At 54.2% G+C, this 26,426-nt stretch overlaps 1 protein-coding gene across 9 annotated transcripts in view; it reads right to left on the bottom strand.

Annotated features, from left to right (window-relative positions):
- Window positions 1-13,090: 13,090 nt before the first annotated feature.
- GRM4 (glutamate metabotropic receptor 4) overlaps window positions 13,091-26,426 on the bottom strand; it is a 128,310-nt gene continuing 114,974 nt past the window's right edge. For 7 of the 9 annotated variants that reach the window (XM_063666133.1, XM_063666131.1, XM_063666130.1 and 4 more), the window contains 2 exons: window positions 22,542-22,788; window positions 15,054-17,315 (listed from right to left, as the gene is read on the bottom strand). In XM_063666133.1, the coding sequence (XP_063522203.1) occupies window positions 17,266-17,315; window positions 22,542-22,788 (297 nt within the window). In that variant the 3' untranslated portion in view covers window positions 15,054-17,265. Of the gene's footprint in view, window positions 17,316-22,541; window positions 22,789-26,426 lie in introns of all 9 variants that reach the window. The other 2 variants (XM_054491703.2, XM_054491700.2) reach the window with 1 other exon arrangement.

The raw sequence follows: 26,426 nt of genomic DNA on the forward strand, positions 1-26,426 counted from the left end.
GGTTGTTTCATTTTATGGAGCACTTCTGGGTGTTCTGTGGATGGCGATTCATCAAGGCATCCACTGTCCCTGGCGCCTGCATCCTCCTCTCTAATGTTTACTGCTCCAGCTTGCCTCCCTCTGCCTGGTAACCGCCTTTTTGATTTCACCCCCTCTCCCTGCACCAGTGTGCAGCTGGAAGCCCAGAGCATGTGCTACTGAAGGTTTGGGAGACAATCAGCAGGGTCCTGAGAGTGTGTGACCTGCCTGCCAGCAGCAGTTGCTCTTGAGGCTCACAAACCCACAAATCCCACCCTCCTTGTGGCCCCTCCTGGATTCCAATAAGCCACGGCCTGATTCCACAACCTCCTGCCTCTCCAGATCTCCAGGTCTCTTCACCTCCCTGGCTCACAGCCTCAGGGTGTCCTCTCCTGCATCCCCCTCCCTACTCGTGGCTCTAGACCCAAGCGATGCCTGCAGCAGGAATACTCATTGCTTCCTGCAGAGTCTGTGTCAGCCTCGTTCACTCTGGGCCACACAAGGTGCTCAGTACTGACTTGTTGAATGAATAAATGGATGAATGAACGAATGAATGAATGAATGAGGACTGGCTCTGGGACTAGGCAAGGCAGTCATAATAACTGTAAAATACATTTCCAGAGTCTGGTTGTTCAACATCAAAGTGACACCATGTTGGGACAGCCACAGTTCAGTCTAAATGTGCATTTAGGGAAAAGCATTTCCCTAATGCTTCAAGGGCACAGCCGGAATAGAGACGCTCCCAATTTACATGACTAAACAGCACACTCGGCGCAGCAAACTGCAGCATCTGCATTCCAATTTGTGGTGGATGACTTTTCAGTTTCCTCTGCAAAGAAATGGGGGTGGGCTCTGGCTTGCTTGTGTGTAACTAAAGGGCCCCACCTGGAGTGAAGAAAAAGCAAACAGAATCTGTTCCAAAGTAGTTCGTTCTGCATCTCCAGAAACACAAACTTTCAGTAACTCCAGTTGGCCTCTCTCTCCATAAAACAAAGCAAGGTCTCTGTCCTTCTAATGGTGCCTAGAATTTCAGGCATTCGCTCCATTCATTCATTCATTCTTTTCATAAATATTTATAAAACATCTTCCATGTGCCAGGCATGGTTTCAGGATTTGGAAGTTCAGTAGAAAACAGCCCAGGCGCGGTGGCTCACACCTGTAATCCCAGCACTTTCAGAGGCTGAAGCAGGCGGATCACCTGAGGTCAGGAGTTCGAGACCAGCCTGGCCAACATGGTGAAGCTCCATCTCTACTAAAAATACAAAAAAATTAGCCAGGTGTGGTGGCACATGCCTGTAATCCCAGCTACTTGGGAGCTGAGGCAGGAGAATTGCTTGAACCCAGGAGGCGGAGGTTGCAGTGAGCCAAGATGGCGCCTCTGCACTCCAACCTGGGTGATGAAGCCAGACTCCGTCTCAAAAAAGAAAGAAAGAGAGAGAGAGAGGAGGGAGGGAGGGAGGGAGGGAGGGGAAGGGAAGGGAAGGGAAAGAAATGAAAGAAAGGAAAGAAAGGAAAGAAAGAAAAGAAAAGAGAGCAAAGTTCCTACCTGCGCAGTGCTAATGTTCTGCTGGGGGAAGGCGACACAGTAACTACTGTCAGGGAGTGATGAAATCTAGGAGGGAAGATGAAGCCATAGGTGGCTGCAGGGATGCGGGGTGGGTGCTGTCTAAGGTGGGCCAGTCAGGAAACGCCTCTCTGTGAAGGCAACTTAGCTCAGGAGAGCCTGCCAGAATTGGGGGGAAGTGCGTTCCCTGTTGAAGGAACAGCAGCCGAGTGTTTGGAAAGAGTGAGGAGGCCCAAGTGGCTGGAGTGAGAAAGAGAAAAAGGGAAGGAGATGAGGCTGGAGAAATGTCCGGGGACTGGGCCCTGCAGAGTCTCATAGACTGGGTTTAAGGTCTACTTAAAGAGTGATGGGGAAGCCGTGGAGGGTCTTCAGCAGCAGTGTGGAAGGATCCACTGACATTTCACAGGATCCCTCTGGCTGCTGTGTGGGGGTCTGACTGAGGGCCAAGAGCTGAAGCGGGGATCCTCTGGGAGGGCCTCTCAGAACCCAGGCTAAGGATGGCGGTGATGGGACCATGTGGAGGGAAGCTGTTGGATTCTGGAGGTGTCTTAAGGCAAGGCAAGGGCAGCTGCAGACACATGGATGAGGAGGGTGAGGAAGCAGGAGGAGCCAAGGTTGGCCCCAAGGTTTCTGCCCATGAGGGTGGTGGGGCCTTTTACTGAGAGCAGGAGGGGAGGGAGGAGCAGGAAAAGCAGGTGGAGGGTCACCTGGAGGTGCCTGGCAGAGCTGGGGGTAGGCAGTGGGCCACACGGGTCAAGTTCAGGTGCAAGGACAGGGCTGGAGAGGCACACTTCGGAGTTGGAACCACAGGACCTGATGAGATCCCCCAGCTAGCAAGCACAGGAGAAGCAAAGGATTCCGTGGTCTGAGCCCAGAGATGCAAACATTTCACAGGTCACTAAGGGTGCATGTCAGGCCCCATCCTGCTTAAAGCCTCCCAGCGGCCTTCCAGTGGATGCCTAGGTCCCGGCCTCTCCACCTTCACCTCACTCCGCCCTCCACCCCAATCCCTCTGTGCTGCTTCACGGGCCTCCTTTAATTTCTTAAACTTGACAGACCAGCCCTCTTCCCACCCCAGGGCCTAGCACATGCTATCCCCTTTCCCTGAAACCCCTTCTCCCGTGCTTTCCCTGACTTCTTCCTTTTTCTGTGGGTCTCATCTCAAACGCTGCCTCCTCAGGTGGCCTTCTGTGACTCCCCATTCTAAAGTAATCACACACGCACACGCGCACACACACACACCATTATTTTCTCTGAAGACACCCTGTTCATGTCTTTTAAAGCACTTATTACAAACTGTCATTATCTGGATATGAGTATGTTGATTTGAGAAATGTCTGTCCCTTCTTCCCCACTTGACCACAAGGAACATCAACTGTTTTTTACCACTGTGACACCGTTGGATGGGTGACTGGGGAACCGAAACAAACGCTGGTTGATGGTATGCTATGTTCTCGATACCGTGCCAAACTTTTCCATACCCAACTGTGGTAGCTGTCGTCACGGCTCACCAACAGCGCCAGTTCTCCTCTTCTAGGCAATAGGATTACATACCCTCACCCCCCTTGAGGTGTGGCTGCAGGACTTGCTTTGACAATGAAATATGAGAGAAAGGACATGTGCCGCTTTCAGGTGGAAGCAACAAGAGCCAGCGTGCAGTTCTCCATATTCTCTTACCCTGCCAGGGAGGCCTCACATGAAGATTGGAGGAGCCTGCGTCATCTGCAATCCCCAAGTCACTATAATGAGCAGACCCCCCTCCCCGGATAGATAGTATGAGTGAGGAAAAACAATCTTGTGGTTTTAAGCCACTGAGAATTTGTGACTGTCACACAGCATAACCCAGACCACATGACAAACACACTGCACTCATTTAATTCTTCCAGCAACCCTGAGACACGCTGTCTGCACCCACTGCTCAGAACCATTCAACCAACACATATTGAGTCCCTACGAGAGGGAGGCACTGACCCCACAAGGAGAAATAAGATATGGCCCCCAAGAAGCTTATGGTCTGGGATGCAGAAATAGCCAAGAAAGCACAATAAAATGTAGTGTAGTGGAGGTACAGCAGAAGGACCATTCTTGGGAGAGGGAATGCCAAAGTAGAATCTTTTTTCAAAAAATATTATTATTGTTATTTTAGAGACAAGGTCTCACTATATTGTCCAGGCTGGTCTCAGACTGTTGGCCTCAAGCAATCCTCCTGCCTCAACCTCCTGAGTAGCTAGGACTACAGTCTTGAGCCACCAATCTTGACCTAATGGTGCCCATTGTCCAAGCAAGTAGAGGTGGAGGTACCAGAAGGATGGCATCCCTGGCACAGGGATCAGCCTACACAAAGCTCAACACTGGTGGAGAATCAGTGGCATGTAGGTGCATTAATTCAAGTAGATGCTAAGCTGCTCTTACAGACACTCCAAAATAGAATGGCTTAAACCATTAAGAACTTGAGTTCTTCCACACACAACAGCCCAGAGCTTGGTACTTCCAGGCTATAGTGCAGCTCTGCCATCCCTTAAACTTGACTTCAGTCTCTGAGTTCAAGGTGGCTACTCCCACTCCTGCCATCACATCTGCATTCCAGCAGGAGGGGAGAGGAAAGGGTTGAAAGGAGTACATGCCCATTCCTTTTAAAGATATCACCTAGAAGCACAAGTCTTCACTGTCCCCTTCTGGCAGCTCCACCATCCAGTCATCCACGCCAGCATTGCCCCACTCCATCTGTTCAGTTACCCTCTGTATCCAACTGAGTCCCTCGTCCCCAGGCCCTCATCTCTCACCAGGCCCATAGCAATGGCCTCCTAACAGGTCTCCCAGCCTCCAGGCCAGACCCTTCCAACCCACCACCCACAGAGAGGCTGTCCAAATTCACAGTTCCAACTAGGCCCCTCCCTTCTTAGAAGAAAGTCCAGGCCACTGGGTGTAGCCCACAGGCCCCCTCCCCTTGCCTTTGCCCGGCTCTTCAGCCTCATCTGTCACCCCTGGAGTGCTCATCTTGGTCTTCCCAGTATCTCTACTGGGCCTCTCTTCCCAAATATGCTGTTGATCATCTCTGTCCTTTGCTCATCTCTGAAATACCCTTCCCTGTCTCCATTCCACCAGACGGACCTTTAGGGATCAGCTCAGGTGTTAACTCCTTCAGGAAGCTGACTCAGAGACCCTTTTCTGAGCTGCTGGTGTGTGTAGCCACTCTCCTCTTCCCCATATTTTATAATTGTTTCTTCAAGTTAGTTGCTCCATGTCTCCAAGAACTGCAGTATATCCGGGCTCACAGTAGTGCTTGAAACACAATTGACTGGAGAAATGAATGGTGGAGGCAGAGACCAACCAGAGTGTCTTAGGGAGGCAGTGTGGAGTAGAGGCTAAGGGTGAGGACTGGAGCCAGACTGCCTAGGTTCAAATCCCAGCTCCACCTCTAGCTCCTCCTGCTGTGTGCACTTGAGCAAGATATAAACTTTTTAAGCTCCAGTGTCTCCATTTGTGAAATGAGAACAAAAAGAGTACTTCCCTCATACACTTGTTGTAAAGATTAAACAGTTCAATACATGTAAAACTTAAAATAGTGGCTGGCACTGCATTAGCCCTTCTTGTTATTAAACTGGGGCCAGTGAGAAAGCTCAGGCGAAACCGAGCAGGGGAATCGCCTAATGGGATCTGTGTCCCAGAAAGACAGGAGGACACGCCCAGTGCCAACTGAAATGAAGGGACAGGGATGTCTTAGTCAGTCTGGGCTGCTGTGACTGGGTGGCATATAAACAACAGAAATTTACTTCTTGCAATTTTGGAGGCTAGAATGCTGAGATCAGGGTGCCAGTATGGCCAGGCTCTGGTGAGGGCCGACAGCCACTTTTTGTTGTATCCTCCATGGCAGAGAGCAAAGCGAGAGGCAGGCTCTCTCAGGACACTTAGAGGGCACGAATCCCATTCCTGAGGCCTCTGCCCTTGTGACCTCATCTAATCCTAATCACCTCCCAAAGCCCCCACCTCCTAATGGGGGATAATGTTTTAATATATGAATTTGGGGAGGACATAGAGATTCAGTCTGTAACAAGGGACCAGATTTACCTTCTTGTCTGAAACAACTGAAAAAAAAAACAAAACAACAACAACAAAAAACATGGAACCATGGTTCTCAGGACATTGGACGTTGGACATTAAGCAGTGAATGACAGTGATCCCTAAGAGATGGGAAACAGATGAGGTGAGTCTACCATTGTCCCACTTGGTGCACAGAGGGAGGGGACTCAGGCAGAGCAGACTGAGCTGGAGCTCAGGGAGGCCGAGGGGGCTAGAGATCACAGGCCAGAGTGCAGCAAGGAGAGACTTCACAGAGAGAGAGAGCCCCCAGGTCCTCCTGGAACTGTCAGCTGAATACTGCTCCATGCATCAGGTTCCAGTAAGGAAACTGTCTGAGGCTGATTAGAGGGAATGATCCCTGGAGCTCACACATGATCCACCAGCCAGAGTGGAAAACTTCATAATTCACAGGGCACAGGCTAGAGAACTCACAAAGATTTGCCTTAGAAGTGGGGCACAATTAGCCCTGGACCCCATGCTGCTCTGGTCCTGTGTAACAAAGTTTAAAAGCAAGACCCGAAAGGATCAAACCATTTCCAAGTAACTTAACCACATTCCAGACAAACCTCAAGAATATTTCTTTGTATACAAAAATAATCAGCACCCAATTAAGTAAAATTCATAATGTCTGGAATCCAATAAAAAAATTAGTTGGGGCCAGGCGTGGTGGCTCATGCCTGTAATCCCAGCACTTTGGGGAGGCCAAGGCAGGTGATCACTTGAGGTCAGGAGTTCGAGACCAACCTGGCCAACATGGTGAAACCCCATCTCTACTAAAAATAAAAAAATTATCTGGACGTAGTAGTGCATGCCTGTAGTCTCAGCTACTTGGGAGGCTAAAGCAGGAGAATGACTTGAACCTTAGAGACACAGATTGCAGTGAGCCAAGACTGCACCACTACACTCCAACCTGGGTGACAGAGCGAGCCTCCATCTCAAAAAAAAAAAAAAAAATTGGGTATACAAACAAGGAGGAAAACGTGGCCCATAATGAGAAAAATCAATCTAGAAATGACACGATAGAATTAGTAGGCAAGGATATTCAAACAGTTATTATAATTGTATTGCACATGTTCAAGAAGCTACAGGAAAAAATGAACTTTTAACTAGAAATATGGAAGACAGAGAAAAGATCTCATTGAGCTTCTAGTGATGAAAACTACAATGCTGATATTTCTAAAAATGCACCAGGTACAATTAACAGCGTGTTGGATACCACAGAAGAAAAGGTTAGTGAACTCGAAGACACAGCAATAGAAACTATACAAAATGAAACACAGAAGGAAAAAAGGCCAGGAAAAAAATGAATAGAGCATTATTCAGTTGTCAGACAACTTCGAGGCCTGACATATGTATAATAGAAGTCTCTGGAGGTGAGCAGATAAAAGCGGTAGACAGAAACATTCTTGAAGAAATAATGGCCAGACATTTTCCAAATAATAATGAAAAGTTTGAGCCCACAGATCCAGGAAGTTCACCTAAATCCAAGTAAGAGAAACATGAGGGCCGGCTCACTCCTGTAATCCCCGCACTTTGGGAGGCCAAGGCAGGCAGATCACGAGGTCAAGAGATCGAGACCATCCTGGCCAACATGGTGAAACCCCATCTCTACTAAAGATACGAAAATTAGCCGGGTGTGGTGGTGGGCATCTGTAGTCCCAGCCACTTGGGAGGCTGAGGCAGGAGAATCGCTTGAACCCAGGAAGCGGAGGTTGCAGTGAGCCGAGATCGTGCCATTGCACTCTAGCCTGGCGACAGAGCAAGACCGTCTCAAAAAAAAAAAAAAAAAGAAACACGAAGAAAACTACACCAAAGCACATCATAACCAAACTGTTTAAAACCAGTGAGAAAGAGAAAACTTTAAAAGCAGCCAGAGGAAAGAAACGTGTTATATACAAAAGGAGAGTGATAAGGATGATGGCAGATATTGGGATGCTTCTTGAGAACAATGCCATTCAGAAGACAGGGAGCAACACCTTTAAAGCATTGAAATAAAGGCTGTGCTGGGAGCCGTGGTGGCCCAGGCCTGTTCTCCTGGCACATAAGGAGGCGAGGCCAGGCATTTGAGGCCAGCCTGGGCAACATGGAAAGCTCTCATCCATCTATCTATCTATCTATCTATCTATCTATCAATAGATAGCTAGATAGCTATCTATCTATCTAATCTATCAATAGATAGCTAGATAGCTATCTATCTATCTAATCTATCATCTGTCTATCAATTATCTATCTATCTATCTATCATCTATACATATACAAGGAATAAAGACTGAAAGCTGCAGCAGGAGCTGGGAGACAGTGACAGCTGTCCAGGGAAGAGAGGTGATGAAGGCATGAATCCAGGAGGTGGCCCTGGGCATGGAAGCAGGCAGAGGGAATGTTGGGGATTAGCAACTGATGAGAGGTGGGAAAGGGGGCCTAGAATAAGGCACAGGTTTCTGGCTTGCATGGCTGCTGTCACCAAGATGGGGATCATAGGAGACAGGAAGAAGACTTAAGCGAAGACTATGAGTTCCACCGTAGACAGTTCTGAGCACTCAGTGGAGTTGCTCAAAAGGAGGTTTGGAAGCTGGGAGAGAGACATAAATTTGGCACTCGTTTGATGGTTTAGTAGTTAGGATAGAAAAAGCTATAACTGGGCCGGGCGCGGTGGCTCACGCCTGTAATCCCAGCACTCTGGGAGGCCGAGGCGGGCGGATCACGAGGTCAGGAGATCGAGACCATCCTGGCTAACACGGTGAAACCCCGTCTCTACTAAAAATACAAAAAAAAAAAAAAAAAATTAGTCGGGTGCGGTGGCAGGCGCCTGTAGTCCCAGCTACTCCACAGGCTGAGGCAGGAGAATGGCGTGAACCTGGGAGGCGGAGCTTGCAGTGAGCCAAGATCGCGCCACTGCACTCCAGCCTGGGTGACAGAGTGAGACTCCATCTCAAAACAAAAAAAAAAAAAGAGAGAGAGATATAACTGGCTGGATGCAGTGGCTCATGCCTGTGATCCCAGCACTTTGGGAGGCCGAGGCAGGCGGATCACTTGAGGTCAGGAGTTTGAGACAAGCCTGGCCAACATGGTGAAACCCCGTCTCTACTAAAAATACAAAAATTAACCAGGTGTGGTGGTGGACACCTGTAGTCCCAGCTACTTGGGAGGCTGAGGCAGGAGAATTGCTTGAACCTGGGAGGCAGAAGTTGCAGTGAGCCAAGATCACCCCACCGCATTCCAGCCTGGGTGACAGAGCAAGACTTCATCTCAAAAAAAAAAAGAAAAAGAAAAAGAAAAAAAGCTATAAGTTAGTAACAAACCCTGAAATCTCAGCATGTTAGCATAAAATAAGTTTATTTCTTGTTTATAGAAAGTTCACCATGGGTTGGCAGAGGCGCTCCTCCATCCGGTGATTCAGGGACACAGGTACCCTCCATCTTACGTGCCACCGTTTCAACATGTGACTTCCCAGGTCAGCACAGCAAGAGAAGAAAGACATGGAGGTGGTACCCAAGCCTCAGTCCAGAAGTGACTGGCATTTTTATACCCATAGGTCATTGACCAGAACAGTCACATGGCCTCAATCCAACTGCAAGGGAAGTGGGGAAATGTAGGAGGAGGACATGGGATATTTGGAAAGCTCTGAGGCCATGAATTTAAATGAGAGAGGCCATAGAACTTTTGAAGTCAAAGAAGAAAAGAGTTCCAGGCCTGGAGCCCCAGAGGGAGCCCTAGCATTTGAGGAGTGGGTGGAAGAAAAGAAGCCCAAAACCACAGAGGAGGGAGGATCCAGGTGGGAGGACCGCAGAGAGCTTGCTGTTCTGGAAGGAGGGGCAGCCAAAGGTCAAGGGTACGGCTCACGTCCTCTCCCCATTTCCTGTGGTCATGCAATGATTTTGTAGTCTTGAAATCATTTTCAGTAGATACTATTTTGTTTCACAGATGGGGAAACTGAAGTTTGGAGAGCTAAGAGGCTCAGGTACCCAAGTCAGAGAGACCCGCAAGAGACTAAAGCCAGGGTCTCCAACCTGACTCCTCAGTTGGCCTTATCTGTGCATGGCCCCAGATCCTGCCTATGCCCAGCAGGGCATCCGACCACCTCCATGGGTTGGATGAAGGTAGATCCTTACCTCCAGGCTCCTCTCCCTGCTTCCCCAAGAGCATGTTACAAGTTCCGAAAGAAGTGTGTTTACAGGGCCCTCTGAAAACCATGCACTCCCCTAACTTTCCGGATTGAGGGCGGGCAGGTGATCAGGATGTGAGGTGGGGCTTTACGAGACCTCTCAAGTCTAGACAAGCCTCCTCTCTGGGCCTCAGTTTCCTCTTCTGTTAATGTGTATGACGAGGAATAGTGGATGGTCCTTGGGGCTTCGCCCAGCTTACCCCTCATTTTATGCTTTCTTCACCTGCCAGTGAATGAACTGCAGAGTGCAGGGCTGACGGGCCCACCCTCACTGATCCCCTCCACCAACAACCCCCACTGGCTCTCCATCCTCCTCCACTGCTCCAAATGTTAACAAACCTTTCTCCGATCACAGACAACCTGGGCTGGGGGAGCCAAAGGAAGGGCCTGATTTGCATACTTGAGCCCCTCCCCAACCCCCTAGTGTGTGCAGTTGCCACAGCAACTGGCCCAAAAGACTCTTCTTGGCAGTAGCCTCCCCTTTCTGCATTGCTGGAATGCTGGCTGCTTACTCAGGCTCTGAGCACTCAGAGCTCAATCCCTTATTTTAAGGATGAAGAAAATGAAGCCCAAAGAGGGGACGCTACTTGCCCAAGGGCACACAGCAAGTTGGTCGCAGAATCTTACCTAGAATCCAGGTCACCTGATTTCCACTCCAGCGTGCCTGTCATCCTAGGGAGGACATGGGGGTCACTTTCTACCCAATGACAAGCGTGCTACATCCGCGCTCTCCCCAGGCCTCTGGGGAAAACCTTGGGAAGCTTAAGTGAAGAAACTAACTTCGGGCAGAGACTCAGAGATTGCTGAGTGCTAGGCGTGGGATTACAGCTAAATAGGCTCCTCTAAGTATCCATTCCACCCCCATCTCCCTGATTATTCATCAGCAAACATTTGTTGTGTGCCTGCCATGTGCCAGGTACTGTCCTAGGCCCTGAGATTCAGCTGCAATGAAATGTCCTGCCCTGGTGGGGGCTGACAGTCTGGCAGTGGGTTAAAACTATTGTGACCGGAATTGGTGGGTTCTTGGTCTCGCTGACTTCAAGAATGAAGCCACAGACCCTCTCGGTGAGTTTCACAGTTCTTAAAGATGATGTGTCCAAAGTTTGTTCCTTCTGAAGTTTGGACGTTGTCAGGAGTTTGTTCCTTCTGGTGGCTTCGTGGTCTTGCTGGCTTCAAGAGCGAAGCTGCAGACCTTCATGGTGAGTGTTACAGTTCATAAAGGCAGTGTGGCCCCAAACACTGAGCAACAGCAAGATTTATTGCACACAGTGAAAGAACAAACTCTCCACACTGGGGAAGAGAACCTGAGCAATTTGGCACTTCTGGCTGGGGCAGCCTTCTTTATTCCCTTATCTGACCCCACCCACATCCTGCTGATTGGCCCATTTTACAGAGAGCTGATTGGTCCATTTTACAGAGAGCCGATTGGTCTCTTTTGACAGGGTGCTGATTGGTGCGTTTACAATTCCTGAGCTAAACACAGAGTGCTGATTGGTGCATTTACAATCCTTCAGCTAGATATAAAAGTTCTCCAAGTCCTCACCAGATTAGCTAGACACAGAGCACTAATTGATGCATTTACAAACCTTTAGCTAGACACAGGGTGCTGATTGGCACATTTACAAACCTTGAGCTAGACACAGAGTGCTGATTGGTGTATATACAATCCTCCCGCTAGACAAAAAGTTCTCCAAGTCCCCACCCGACTCAGGGGCCCAGCTGGCTTTGCCTAGTGGATCCCGGGCCACCGCGGAGGGCAGAGTTGCCCGCCAGTGCCATGCCACCCGCCAGCACTCCTCAGCCCTTGAGCGGTGGATGGGACCGGGCGCCACGGAGCAGGGGAGGGCGTCTGTCACGGAGGCTCCCGCCGCGTGGGAGCCCACTGCGGGCGCGGGGCGGGGGGGCCGCTTGGGCATGGCGGGCTGCAGGTCCCGAGCCCTGCCCCGCAGGGAGGCGGTTGAGACCCGGCGAGAATTCAAGCGCGACGCGGGCGGGCGGACCTGCAGTGCAAGGGGACCGGCACACCCCCCGAAGCTGCTGGACCGGGTGCTAAGCCCCTCACTGCCCCGGGGCCGGCGGCGCCAGCCGGCCGCTCCCAGTGCGGGACCCGTCAAGCCCGCGAGCGCCGCGTGGAGCCCCGGTTCCCGCCCGCACCTCTCGTTCCACACTTCCCCGCAAGCAGAGGGAGCCAGCTCCAGTTTCTGCCGGCCCAGAGAGGGGGTTCCCACTGTGCAGCGGCTGGCTGAAGGGCTCCTCAAGAGTGGCCACAGCGGATGCCGAGGCCGAGGAGGTGCTGAGAGCGAGCGAGGGCTGCTAGCATGTTGTCACCTCTCACTATAAACAAGCCCTCTGAATACAGGATAAAGTCTGGGGTTGAAGGGGCATTCAGAAAGTGGAGGAGGACCTGCTCTTGAGCTGGGGTAATCTGGGGAGCTCTTTCACAACCGGATCTTTCAAAACTTACCTGTCCCCTGTCCCACACCTTCAGGGCAGCTGGTGTCTTGATGCTGAATTCCAGTATGGTTGCCGGCTGGTTGATGTGTTTTGGGAGAACATGCCTTGGCTCAGAAGCCTGAGGCTTTAACTGCAGAATTCTGGGCACTGATGCTGGAGTTGGGAAGATGTTTGGGGGCAGCGGGCTCCCTCAAACCATGTGGGCAGCTGGCCGGCCTGTTCCAGCTGGCCTACAGGCTTGGAGAGTGATTTCAGATGCTCAAGGAAGGATCACCCACTGCCACTCACCAGCACCAAAATAATGACGGAAATGCATCTCCTGGTGCAAAAAGACAGCCCTTCACCTCATAGTCAGAAAGAAAGAAGTGCCCTGAGGGCGGATACCAGTTGCCCTGCAGTCAGCAAACCCTTTCTTGGGGGTGGAGCTCTGTTTAACTACTTATTATGGAAATTTTCCAATATACAGGAAGGAGAGCAGGCTAAAGATTCCCCGCTCAAGAATCATCCACTTTTGGCCACGTTGGCTTCAGCTCTGCTGCTCCCTGCCCTGTGTACTTTGAAGCAAACTGGGGCTGGTTTTATAAGAAAAGGGGGAAGAGGTGCCCTGGAAGTTAAGTGGGTCCCAGGGGGTAGCTGCACCCAGAATGGGGGTGGGGGTCCTGGTTCTGCGGATGGTAGGAGGAGGTCTGGCTGAAGGAGCCAAGCCCCATTTCCTGCCCCAACTCCACCTCTCTTTGTCTTCTCCCTCCCCCCTTCCCCCCTCACTCGCAATAAAAACATAATTATGGGGCTTTATAGAAAAAAAAGGCAAATTATGGTGACATGCTTTAATTATCCACCGAGCAATGGCGGGCTGAATTACACAGGCAGGGCCTTGGAGGTTACCTAAAAATAAAGCAAGAAGCCTCATTACATGCTAATTGCTGCTTTTGCCAACTGAAGTGAGATTCTGGTGCCGAGTGCCATTTAGTGCTGGGTTGGGGGTGGGGGGTCTGAGCCCTGTGAGGCTCACAGTGCCAGGGCCAAGCCCTGAGGGGCAGCCAGGACCATACAGGGCAGGCAGGAGGACAGAAGGAGCCCTCGGTGCCAGGGGAGTGCCTCAGTTTCCCCTCCCTGTTCAGTGGGCAGATGGAAACCTGGGATGGGAAGGGGGAGCCGTGGAGCCAGTGAGGGTGTCAGAAAGAGGGCCGCCCAGCCTTCTGCAGGCTCAGCATCTTCTCAGGGGCTCCCCAGGACCCCTTGGAGGCCTGGAGGCTGAGGCAGTGTGGGGGCAGCTGGCATGTGGCCCACTGAGACCTCTGTCCTGCCTGGTTCTATGCCTCTGCCTCCAGGGCCTGAGAAGTAAGGATGGGAAGGGCAGACCACAAGACATTAGAGCTCAGAACAGCCCCTCAGAGCCGGAAGGGACCTGAGACTCTGCTCCTGAGGTGGGTGTCCCCAGGGTCCTAGGAGTTCCAAAAAGGTGCCCTGTGCATCCAGCTGGCCTGGAAGCTCCTGGGTGTCTGCTCAGGCTGGCAGCAGCCCAGCCTGGGGCTTGAGCCCCAGGCAAGCTCGAGTGGGCACTGTTGCTCCCTCCTGACTTCACAAACCCCAAAGCTGGCCACTCCTGGCCCACTTGACTGCACGGCCCATTTGCTGGGGAGCTTTTAAAATATGCCAGTGCCCAGCCCTGCCCCCAGAAGTTCAGGTCCAGTGTTCTGGAGGGAGCGCAGCGTCCGTATTGTCTAGAAGTTCCCCTGCTGGTTAGAAAGTGTGCTGTGGGGTGGGATGTCTGCTAGCCCAATCCCTTCGTTCAGACATTGAGGAGGCTGAGGCCACGGGGGTGAGCACATACCCCCTGCACACAGCAAAGGTCTCTGGGGGCCGCTGGCTCCCTATCCAGGGTGCCAGGGACCCTGAACCCCCCATCTTGTTGAAATCTAACATTCTAAAGATACTTAGCAGCTTTCTCCGGTCATTAATAATTGAGGATGAGAGCAAAGGTGAGCAGCCAAGCCAACCGTGAAGGGCCAGGCGTCCCTCCTGCCATGGGCATCAGGGCGGGTTCCACCCCGGCCAGCTGTGGGCCCCAGCCCTGGCTGCACTGGCCTGAGACTTCTAGGTGATGGACCCAGGACCCCAGCAGCACCCACCCTCCCAACTGCTGCAGCAGGTCTAGCTGGCAAAAGTCTTGCTAGGGCCTGGTTCCCTCCTGTCCACCTCAGGCCCACAGAGCCCACCTATGCACCCCAGGCTCAGATGCCCAAAGTCACACCCACCCAAGGCTTCCCTCCTCCACCTACCTCATTCTAACAGTTATTTTACTTTGGGACACAGTCTGCTGTATCTCCCCTATCACACTGGAAGCTCCGTGAGGGCAGGGCTATTTCTTCCCACTGGCAGGGGACTGGTAGTCCCTGAGGGCCCCTCTTGAGAGCCAAGGGGAGCCAAGGGGCAGCATCCCCCTTGGAGAGGTGATTCTCCTGTTAGAACCTAGATGGGGGCCCCACAGATGTAGAGGGACCTAGGCAAGTTCTGGACTGAGCATCAAACCCCTGCAGGCCCTGCCCTGGACCTAGCCTTGGGCCTCAGAGCATCAATCACTTCAGGAGGGGCGTGAGCCACAGAGCAGGCAGGGTGCCCAGGCTGGGGGTGCTGCCAGAGTCACCCTGGGGGAGAGCTGGCTGCACCCCCTTCTGCATTCCCCATTCTTACCCCCCACCCCCACCCCCCACCCCCACTGCTCTGGAAGCTTTTGGCAGATACCCTTGATTTGGCAACCTAGTTCTGCCTGACCAGGCTAGAGCACTGGGTGGAATCTTTCCTGGGCAGAGGTCTTAGGAACCATTCTGCAAGACGATCAGCGAGACACTTCCTTTCCTGTCTCCTTCCCTCGCACAAACATTTATTGAGCATCTACTAGGTGCTGCACACAGAGCCCAGGGAAGAAGAGATTTCTTACGCACAGGTGTGTGAGATGTCCAGGCCAGGAGTAAGAGTGGGCTGATGGAGAAGGAATACCTGGCATGATTCAATGTCCCAGCCTCAGCTCTACACATACCCTCATACTCTGTCCCTGCCTGGCCCCCTGCCCAGGGTTCCTCCAGTCCCTTCCACTGTGCTCCACAGCGCCGTTACCTAGCGTGTAGATGGGAGGGGTTGCAGGACCTAGGAGCAGGGCAGGGGCAGGGGCAGGGCAGGAGGGGGCGGCACAGGCAGCCCAGGCTCCAGCTGCTGCCTATGGCCTCATTGTGTTTCTGGCTCTATAATTTACCCCAGCCAGAGCCCAGCCCCTAAGTGCTCCTGTTTCCCACCTCCCAACCTGCCAGGGAAGCCAGCTGCGGTGAACACTCGCCATGGGCCTGAGACAGGCATCTGCACGAGCCACTGGGGCCCAAACAGACGATCAGACACTCAAACAAGACAGACACGCATGCGCATGGAGGCGCTGGACGTGCACACAGACACGCAGCCAACACAGCCACACGGCCATGCCTGTGCCGTGCACTTGTGGGCCCACGTGGACACACAACACATTGATCTCCAGGACAGACACACATCGTCTTAGCACCCGAGCCTGGAGACAACACAAGCAGGAGGGGACGGCTGTGAGTGCTGGCAGCCCCGGAAGCTAACTTCTCAAGAAGAGGACTTCCTGGCTGGAAGGAGAGAGGCACAGGTTATCGGGGCAGGGGTGGAAGGGCAGTCCCAGGTGTGAGGGGTGTGAGACAGAGGACAGGCAAGGCAGAAATGTTACCCTCTCAGGGCTGCAGGGCAGGGGACAGAGCATACCCCCAATTAGGGGACTACTAGGTGCTGATTCCTGGGATTTCCTGCAATGTCCCTGCCCCTTACCTGGGAATCTGGCCCCTCCACGCCCAAGGCCTCGCCACACCACACTAAATCCCAGCCTAGGGAGCAGTCTCCACAGCCCCCAAGCCCTGGGTCTCCAGAGCCCAGTTCCCGCTTCCCTCTAGGTCCAGGACCTCCAGCTGCAGGCTGAGCCTGTGGTCCCATGGCAGGACCCTCAGTGGATATGGAGCCCGGGTGCAAAACCATGTGTTTATTTTTATTAGAAATGTTCTTGGTATAAAAACAATCATGCGCTACACATTGTTGTCAATAACCATCACCAAACACCCAGGCACTGAACTCCGTGTGGTCGGCAGGAGGGGCAGGCGGGCAGGCGGGCAGGACACACGGCAGACGGGCGGGGCAGGCGGGCAGGCGGCGGGGCAGGCGGGCAGGCTGCGGGCCACAGGGACACACACAGAGGCCACCAGGAGGACGCAGCACTTGGCAACACACTCGAGATTTGTTTTTGTTTTGGCTTTTTTGTGTTTTGATTTTTTTTCCTTTTTTCTCTTTTGCAACACGTAAGGTTTGGTGAATTGAGGAAGGGTGGCAGGGAGAGGGGAGCAACGGCTGGACGAGAATGAAGCAGAGGAGAACAGGAAAGAAAATGGCAGAAAAGTGACACAGGTGGGACCCAAGAAAGCAGGAGGAGCTGAGGACAAAGAGGATGAGGGAGAGAGGCGGAGGCAAGAGCCAGAAAGGAGACACAGAAAAGGCCGAGAGTACAAGCAGCCGGGGACGCCAGAGAGGGAAAAGATGAAACAAAGAAATAAAAGAACAGAAAGACAGGGCTGGAGACAGACAGAGGGGTCGCCAACAGCACAGACAGAGATGAAGGGAGGGAGAGATCTAGCACTGGGGCCCACACGACCTGAGCCCCTGTGGTTTGGGGCCAGGAGGGGCAGTTATCCAAGACGCAGGTTCTTGTGGTAGCCTGGCACCGCCCCGGCCCCTCGTCCTGCTGTCGCTCACCCAGTTTGCCCAGGCTGCCAGCAGTGACGGCCGGGGGCTCTGCTGTCCTCAGCACCAAGCCACGTCCGTGGGTGCCCACGGGCAGGCAAGACATCAGCTGGGCCCTTGGATGTGGCCCTGGCCCGACGCACCATCCACAGGGTCACGGCTCCTCCTCCTGCTGCTCAGCTCCATGGCCTCGCTAGATTGCATGGTTGGTGTAAGTGACGTAAGTCTGTTTGGTGGCCAGCGCTGGAAGGAGAGAGACCGGGGTACCCAGGAGTCAGGGGCTGCTTTTCTCAAACTGTCCTTCCACACGGGCACAGCCCTGCACAAGAACCTACAATAGCTCCCCACCTCTCATGGCATCCAGTCCTGAGCTGAGCAATCAACATTGCCCCAAACTGCACCGGCCCCGCCTGGCCCATCCGGTTGCTTCTCCTGCTGTTCCCAGCTCCCCATCCAGGGACTGGGCCCATGTTTCGCACCTCCACGCCTTTGCCGGGCTGGGCTGCTTGCCTGGAATGCCTTTCTCTTCCCTTTGTACTCTAGAGATGACTCCTTCCTCTAGCACTCCTTCCCAAACCCCACTCCTGTGTGAGGGGCTCCCCAGCACGGGGCCCCTGCCACCTCCTAATTCTACCACACTTCAAAAGAAACCTTTTTTTATGACAACATATAACCTTAAAATATTATCAAAGGGAAGTCTTTCAGAAGTTCAACCACACGCATTTTGGATGCGCACATGTAAGGAATATACATTAAACTAGAACGGTGGCCTAAGGGAAGAGAGTGGGGAACAGGGACAGAGGAAATAAATAATGAAAACCAGAGCTGGGCCATGCATGGCTAGAAACTGAGGCACGCGATTGACTCAGCCCTCCACCCCACACCCAAGGAAACACAAGTCCCCCAGATCCCCAGGGCCCTCTGAGCATCTACCCTTTCTACTTCTTGGTGTCCCTGTCTCCCTCAGTCTTGAGCCCCCCCCTTATCTGCCCATGTCCCTCTGGCCCTTACTCCACACTGGGACTGGGGTGGTATTTCGGTGTATCTCCCATTCCTGTCCACAGCTGAGTGATGCCAGCAGCTCTCATGAGCAGTGTGAGTGTCCCCCACCCCTCCAGAGTGCAGACCCCACAGCAGCCTAGTGAGGCAGCCAATGAAGCATCACCCAACTTGACAGATGAGGAACTGAGGCCAGAGGGGTGAGGGGCCTGGCCAGACCCTTGGTTTTGTCCAGCCAGCATTTAGGGCCTCCCTCAGTGGCCTGGGAGCCGCCTCAGTGGTGGTCATCAGGGCAGTATTGCTGCCTGGGGCAGGGGCCGGTCTGTGAGTGTGGAGAGAAGCAGTGGGTGGGAGAAAGCAGCTGCCCTTTGTCTAAAAGCTGCCCTGACCCTCGGTCAGGATCTGTTGGCTCAAAAAGGAGGCACATGTGCCAGACTCAGCCAGGGGCATCTGGAGAAGAGGAAACTGGGGGACAAGTATGGTGGTCTACAAATTGTCCCCCCAATCCTCTCTCCCCTATTTCACTAGGCACATGACTCTGAAGGACAGGGTTTCCCAGCCTCCCTTGCAGCTAGGTGAGGCCTTACCTGACTGCGTTCTTCCTCATGAAATACACATGGAAGGACTGTGTGCAGCTCCCATGTCATTCAATTAAAATGGGTCTTTCCCCCATGCGTCTTCTCTTTTCCCTTCCATGAGCAGAACAACCATTGAGGTCATCTAGCCTCAATCTTCAGGGAGCCAATGGAGCAACAAGATGGAAGGATCCTGGGTCCCCACTCCCACCCACCCACCATGTCCTATTACGGCGGAGAGAAACAAACATCTGTCTGATTTGAGCTGCTCAGTTCTGGGACCTCTTTGTCACAGCAGTGTAACTGGAAGCCCACTAACACAGGCAGAAGTTTGGTGTCCAACTATCAGTCTATCACATGCGGAAGAAGCAAACTGCTTGGGGATGGGGTGAGCAGAGGGGTCCACCATGGGACCAGTAGGGAGGCATGAAGGTCAGAGTCCAGCTCAGTTAAAGGAAGAACTTTCTCCTGGCCAGAGTTGGGTGGAGTCAGTGGCCTATGAGCTCCCTGTCAACAGAAAAATTCAAGCAGACGATGAAGAATCACTTAGCCGGATGGTGGTGGGCAAGTTTCAAGGTTTATGTGCTACCTGGACAGGTGCCAATGGAAGAAAATGGTGCCACAACATCCAAAAAAAGAATAAGAACACAGCATGGCACCTTACAGCTCATGAAGAATTCCCACCTTCATCTCTGAAATGACCCATGTCCTTCCAGGATGCTGGATGACCAAGAGGGCAGAGGGACCACAGGACAGGTCATTTTGGATGGGGCAGCATCCAAGAGGTGGCCTGGGATGGCAGGTGCTGAGAAGGAGATGAGCACAGATCTGCACCCTGAGGGCGGGAGCCGAGATTCTAGTTGCAGGGAGGCATCACACTCTCTCTGAGCCTCAGGCGGCTCTTCCCCTCCTTTGCTGGGCCTCACTTGTAACTTGAGCAAGGTGGCCCTTTTTGCCTAGACTACTTCTCCTGAGGGGCTTCCAACTGCCTCCAACATCTTCACCCCATTCTATCCCCCATGGTCAGAAAAAGAGCAGCAGTGGCTATGCGAATCACAGTAGGCCAGGCTGGTGAGAATCAATTCCCCAGAGCTCCGTCACCCCCTGGGGGAACTGATAAAACTGAGCTTCCAAGCCTGTAAAACCCATCAGCAGCTCCTGGCTCAGAGGTGAAAAAAGTTCTCAGCAACCACAACAAAATCTCCACTGACTGCAGGGGATGCAAGCCTGAGGGCAGCTGAGGGGCACCAGGGGCAGCTGCAGACTAGAGAAAGTGTGGAGAGGAAGGACCGCAGGGCCTCTGCTCTCCTCTAATGCCCTACCTGTCTGCCCTAGAAAACCCAACTCACAGGTTCCAGAAGCTGGGGAGCTCTTCACCCAAGCCTCAGTCTCACCATCTGGAAAATGGGAGCCGTGAGTCTGCCCAGGGCCCCCACGAGCTAACAGTGAGGTTCCAAGGGAAAGGTTCACCAGAAGTCAGGACACTTGGGGTCCAGTCCTGCCCGCAATGCTATGGGGGAATCTCGACACCTGCCATGTGGCCCTTCTAACAAACTGACCTTCTCAGAGCCAAGATTTTCTCATCTGTAAGATGGGGTGATAACAAACACCACTTGGGGTCAGCCAAGAGGTGAACAGAAACACTCTTTAAATCCTGCAAAATGCTGGGCAGAAGGACAGGGCTGGAATTACTCCAGCACTGGGGACCGGATAGGGACAGCAACACTCCCGGAGTACCCTCAGTGTGAGGGGAAGGCCAAGGGGTGTGGGCCAAGGCCCCAAGCCCACCCGGTGCTGACAATAGGCCCTGGCTGCTGGTTTTCAGTTGCCGGAGGCGCAGATAACAATTAGCCAGGCAGTGCTAGGCAGCAGCTGACAGCCCCCATTTGTCGCCCCTTGTCTCCGCACCCAGTCTGCCTGCAATCAGGCCCCTGAATTATTTATTCTGTTGTTTGTTTAAAGATACGTAGCCTGCCAGTGACAGAGTGAAAAATGTCCCTGTTCCACAGGAGTGACACCTTCCCACTCCTCCTGCTCACACCCCCTCCATCCGGCTGTCCCCAGAATTAATCACCTCGCTCCTGCCCGGTGCCTCCATGCCCCGTTGTCACTGAGCTGAGAGACAGTGGGGGCACAGGATGCTGGTTGCTGGCCTTCGCACAGGAGGTGGGGAGAGGGGCTCCCCACTTCCCTACCATGGAAGCCCCTAAGACTTTCGGGGGGGAGGATGCCAAGGCCTGCAGGAGGTCTGGGTGATGACAGACCCCTCGGTCCCTCCCAACCCCAGAGCAGCTGGAAGTGAGGCCCGTGGGGGCTGCCCCACAGCCTGGAGGCCCCAGGCCCCTCTGGGCAGGAAGCAGGAGCCTGGGGATATGGGGTCTCCCTCCCCAGGCCTCCATACCCCTCCTCTGGCAGGAGTGGGTAATTGTCCCACGTTCCCAGGTGACTGGTTGGAGCAGAGGCAGAGGGCAGTGCCAGTACTGAGCCATCAGAGCTCTCTGTGAGGGCCCCACCCTTTATGGGACCCTCTGCCCTGTCACAGCACCCACGGTGTCATCTTTTGAGGCCAGGGTGTCACCTCCGGGAGGGGCTAATACCCACTAGCTCTGGGTATTAGGAGCACTGGGGAAAAGCACATCTGACAGACCTGCTCCTGCACGCAGCAGAGAGGGGGTCTGCATGGAACAGGACCTGGGACCTGAGAAGGGAGGTCTCCATGGGAAGGAGGAAAACTGGAACAGGGATGGGGTCCCCAATCAGGCAGAAAGGCCTGGTCAGGGCTTCATCTGGGGTTTCTGAACATCCAGGTAGACATGAAAGGCCAAAGGTGGGAGTCCCATGGGCCCCTCTGTCCCTTCCCTGCTCTGCATGGGGGCCAGCATGGCACCCAAAGGGAACCCCAGGGTCGTAGGTTGAGGGAAGCTGGTGTTCTATGGGGAGGAGGAGGACTGGAAAGAACCAGAGGTCACAGGGCAGGAAAAGGGGGACACACAGGCATCAGGGGTGTTGATCAGAGAGGGAAGGGTATCAGAAGCCAGTATACTCTCCACAACAGAGGCGCACAGACTGGATCTCCGAGAAAGAGGGAAGCTGGCAAAGATGGTGGCACTGCTCCGTAACCAGCCCTGGAGGGACCTGTCCTGGCCAGCTCCAGACCGCAGGCCTACCCCTCAGCCGCCGAGGTCCCTGCTTGGTGCCCTCCCCCACCACAAAGCAGACCCTCTCCTGCTGGGTCTCCTCGGACAGTCCCCCAGACAGGCAACTACCTGAGCGCCGCTAGGCAGTCCTGTAGGCCCCTCTGCCTCACCCTGCCCTCACTCACCGGTCCTGGCCGGCCCATGTCCCAGGTCCCCATAGCTCAGGTGCCTGCTAGGGGATGGCTGAACAAAGCCAAGCTGGGTGTTACAGCTGCTCTGGGCTCAGGGCCACTCCCACCCCACCGGGTTACCAAAAGGCCAGTGTGCAGGGCCCCGGGGACGACCCCTTCTCCCAGAGGGGCTGAAAGGGCACAGGCGGAGACCCAGGCCCCAGCACAGGGAAATCCCGGGGTCCCCGCTCACCCTCAGGACCCAGGCGCCCCCTGGTGGCCTGCCTCGGGGTGGGGCACAGATCCCTGGAAGGGCGCTGCTAGGGCACCAGCTGGGGAAACCTTGAGGTTCTCTCCAGGTCACCAGGAAGGGGCAGGACAGAACGGGCTCTAATGTGGTGCCTCAGGGCTCTCCCTGAGAGGCTGGCTCCCACCTGTAGCCTCAGGGTTCCCCCAGTGTCCCCCGCCGCCTCCCCAGAATCGGGCATCGGGGCAGGGCGGGGTGGGGAGGGGCAGGAGCTCAGCCGACCTGCTGCAAAAGGAGCGGGGCCTGGGGCCCGAGGGGGCGGAATGGGGCCAGGCACTCACCTGGGGCCTCAAGGTTCTCACAGAGCTCAGACTTGGCCTCTCCGTTGGGCCGGAAGTTGCCCTTCTGCGTGAACTTGTTGGACATGGTGGCCGCCGTAACGACGGCTTTGAGGCTGCGCTTGCGCTTGGGCACGTTCTGCTCCGGGTGGAAGAGGATGATGTAGACCTTGGGCATGTAGAGCATTCCCAGGGACACCGAGGCGCTCAGACTCACCGAGACCGTCAGCGTCGTCGTCTGGATGTACAGCTGGCGGAGGGCACGGCGGCGTCAGAGCAGGCTCCGCCCCGACTGCGGGCCCTGACCCCGCCAGTTCCCACCCAGGGACGCACCCGGGGACCCCACCCTGCATCCCGCTGCCTTCAGGCAGAAGGAAGTCGTGGCTTGGAGCTGGGACTGCAGACCAGGGTTTCTGCATTCAAATCTTGGCTCACTACTTCCAGCTGTGTGATATTGGACACGTCACGTCCTTGTGCCTCAGTTTCCTCACGTATAATATGGACATGATAATGATAGTACTTACCTCCTAGGGCTGTTGTGAGAATTAAGTGACTAATAAATGTTTTAAAAGTGTGGAAAACATCTGGCACGTGGTAAGTGCCATTTCAGGTTACCGCTATTATTTGCTATGTGGAGGAGGCGCGCCTGAGGGGAGGCTCTCAGGAGACCACAGCTGGCCCTTCTCAGGGCTGAGGGCGAGAGGAGCACCCGTTGGTGCTTTGGAATAACACCTAGTGGCCACGTCACAGCCCCTCGGATCAGGCCGCCATTCAATGATTGCCCCCGCAACGGTCCCCCAGTACAGAGCATGGGATCCTCGGCACCCATCGCGATATGGTGGTGGCAGCAGTCAGAGCTCATTTCATGCTCGCTCGCCAGCACTGACAGTGACAGATGTTTAGCAAAATGAAAGCCCATTAATCTGGGTGTCAGATAATCCATTTTACAATAGTAGAGCCTTCCAGGCAGGGCCCGGCAATTCCCACTGTCCCCGTCTGGGATTCCCCTCCCTGCCTCTCCCTTCCTCCGGGTCCTCCAGGCTTCAGCCACCCCTCTGAACCTCCTCAGCCAAGGTGGGACCAAAGGAGACCCAGGCTAGGCCTCCTGGGTCTGGGCATGAAGGAAGCAGGAAATGCTCTTCCCCAAATCTGCTCTTTCTGAGCCTGGGTCCTGCCCTGGTACGTGGCTGGTGTGCTTCCTCCAGGAATCCTCTCCTGACCCCCAGCTCTATGGGCCCCCATGATACCCTTCATTTCTTCTACCCAGACCAGCAGTGTGGACACAGGTCTGGACTTGTTTCCTGAAGGCACAGGGGCCCTGGCCTCATCTGGCAGTACCCCCCATGTAGGGACCAGGTCTTCCTGTCCTTATATTCCTCCCTGTCCCTTGCACGCCGCTCCATAAATGCCTCATGACACTGGATGGGATGACCTTCATTTCCAGCCACGCTGCCCTGGGTTTCCTACCTTTGGGAGAGGGACTGGAGAAGCCGTAGGGCCTAAAAGGAGAATCCTGCCCTTCTGTGGGCCTCAGTTTTTCCCTCAGTGCAATGGGATGAAAGTAGCTACCTCACCCAAACCATGAGGGTACCCCAAGCACAGACTCTGAAGCCATGTGAAACTTGCTTTTAGTGACCACAGGCACTGAGTGAAACTGAGGAGAAGAGACATGGGGGACATGGGGGCATGACCGGACAGCCATGATGTGCCCAAGCCAGGGCACTGACACTCCTCAAAGTGCAGCCTCCGGGCTGGCGTGGCCCAGGTCAGGCAGAGCTGCGAGGGGAAGGAGGCCGACAGCAGCCACTGGTTCAGGAAAATGTCACAGGCCCAGAGGAAATGAAAGCCTGTCCCCCAGTGAGCACGTGCCACTCCAGACAGACAGGCCTCCATCCTCAGACACCACTTACACTCTCACCCCTGGGCACGGAACTCTCCTGGAGGGAAAGGTCATGACCAGCCAGCGGGGCCATGCTGGCCATCTCTCCTGCCCAAATTGGGGCTGGTGGCCAGAGTGAGAAGGCAGAAAGAAGCTCCAGAGCATCAAAACGATGCTTGGGGAATATCAGAGTCTCGGGCTAATGGAGAATAGGCTTGTCATCTGGGTCTTCACCATGAGACTAGGAGTTCCCTGGGGACAAGGTGTGTCTCCCTCATTACATCAGGGTTCCCTGAGGGCAGGGCTGGCTCTCCTCTCACACTGGGGGTTCTTGGAAATAGGGGTTGTGTCCCAGGTAAGACACCCATCTTAGACCCTTTGCCTGCTCCTTGTTGATGGGTGCAGTGCAATTGGGCCCACATGGAGTTGGTGGGACCAGGGATAGAGGCCCTTCTCTGGGCAGAGGAACCCTTGCAGGGGACACAGTTCTATGTTGAGGGCCAGAGTCCTGGGTTCCAGATTCTACTCTGCCCCAGCCCACTGTGGGATGCTAACAAGTTTCCTCCCCTCTCTGGGCACCAGACGCCCCTCCATGAACACAGGCAGGGCCAGCGCTATGAGTGTACAACCTGTGCAGTCACCCAGGGGCCTGTGCCTAGCTCTCGGTTTAAGGTCCTTCCGCCACCATATTGAATCGTGGATAATTTCTGAACAGTGGGCCCTTCGTTTTCATTTTGTGCTGGGCGCTGAAAATTATATAGCCAACTCTCAACACAGGCATGGGCACAGTCATTGGTCTTCTGTTCTATTTTGTTTTTCAGCCTAGGAGCCTTTCTACAAACAAAATTCAAGGGATATAAATAGATCAAAACCCTCCCTCCCAGCATGGGCCCTGAGGGCTCCTCTAGCCATCCCCAGCTGGGAGGTGGGCCCTGTACACAGCAGGAGCGGGGCTGCCCACCGCCAGTTCCGCTCCTTGCCCCAGGGTGTGGAATTTGAGCCCCACCATGGAAGCCTGCCTCTGGCTCAGACATTGTTTCTGGAGTCCCCTCTGTGAAGGCCATGGCCACCAGGAGGTGGTAGCAGGTTAACCCTTATCAGAGAAACAGTGATCCTCTAGACCCCAGCAGGCACTCCCGAGGGGCTGAACCCAGGCACCAGGAAGGTCCTAAAGGGAGGCAGAGTGAGAGGCGGCCTTCGGGCTATGATCTGCCCTCCTCTCCCACCCACCTGCCTCTTAGCCCGCTGGTGCCTAAACTCCCACCATCCCTGCTCCCCTGTGTGGATGGGCCCTTGCTGCACTCCGTCCTCCGTGAGGAATCCTGCATTCACCCTCACTAGTCATGTGCTCCCCACAGTGAAGGAGCTTGTCTGAGCTGAGTTTGATGCAGGAGGACAGAGGACACCTGGGGTGAGGAAAGGGCACAGGAAGGAGCAGCTGTAGATGTGGATGATGAATTTCCTGCTTTCGTGCTAGGCCTCGTGGGTACAGGGTTCGAGGGGCCCCATTGGGGGCACTAGGGAGCTCTGCCTGCCTTGTGCTTCTGCGGGCTGACCCTGATAGGAACCGAGATCCTCCGAATCTGTACAAACCAGACAAATAAACTTCCCCACACCCTGACTGCCTCTGCAGCCACGTCATGCCCAAGCATGACTGAGCAGTAACCCCACGTAGTAGAGAAAGCCCGCTCAGTGTAATTCCAAACGGCTGTGGTGTTAAGCCCTGGAAATCCGGGCTAAGGCTGGGAAATCCAGCTGCCTGCTCACCAGAGCGGCACAGACGGTTTCACTCTGTGCCAGCACCTGAACCCTGGGGGAACGGGTGCAGTTGAGCACGTGCAAGTGCGTGTGTGCATACATGCATGCCTGCTCACACACACATCAATATACACGTACGTACCTGCATTGACACATACACCTGACCTCACAGCTGCACATTTGCATCTGACTCAGCTGGGCTCTGTCTCTCACACACACACACACACACACACCTCTTCACACATGGGTAC

The sequence above is a fragment of the Pongo pygmaeus genome, chromosome 5, assembly GCF_028885625.2.
Source record: "Pongo pygmaeus isolate AG05252 chromosome 5, NHGRI_mPonPyg2-v2.0_pri, whole genome shotgun sequence".
NCBI lineage: Eukaryota > Metazoa > Chordata > Mammalia > Primates > Hominidae > Pongo > Pongo pygmaeus.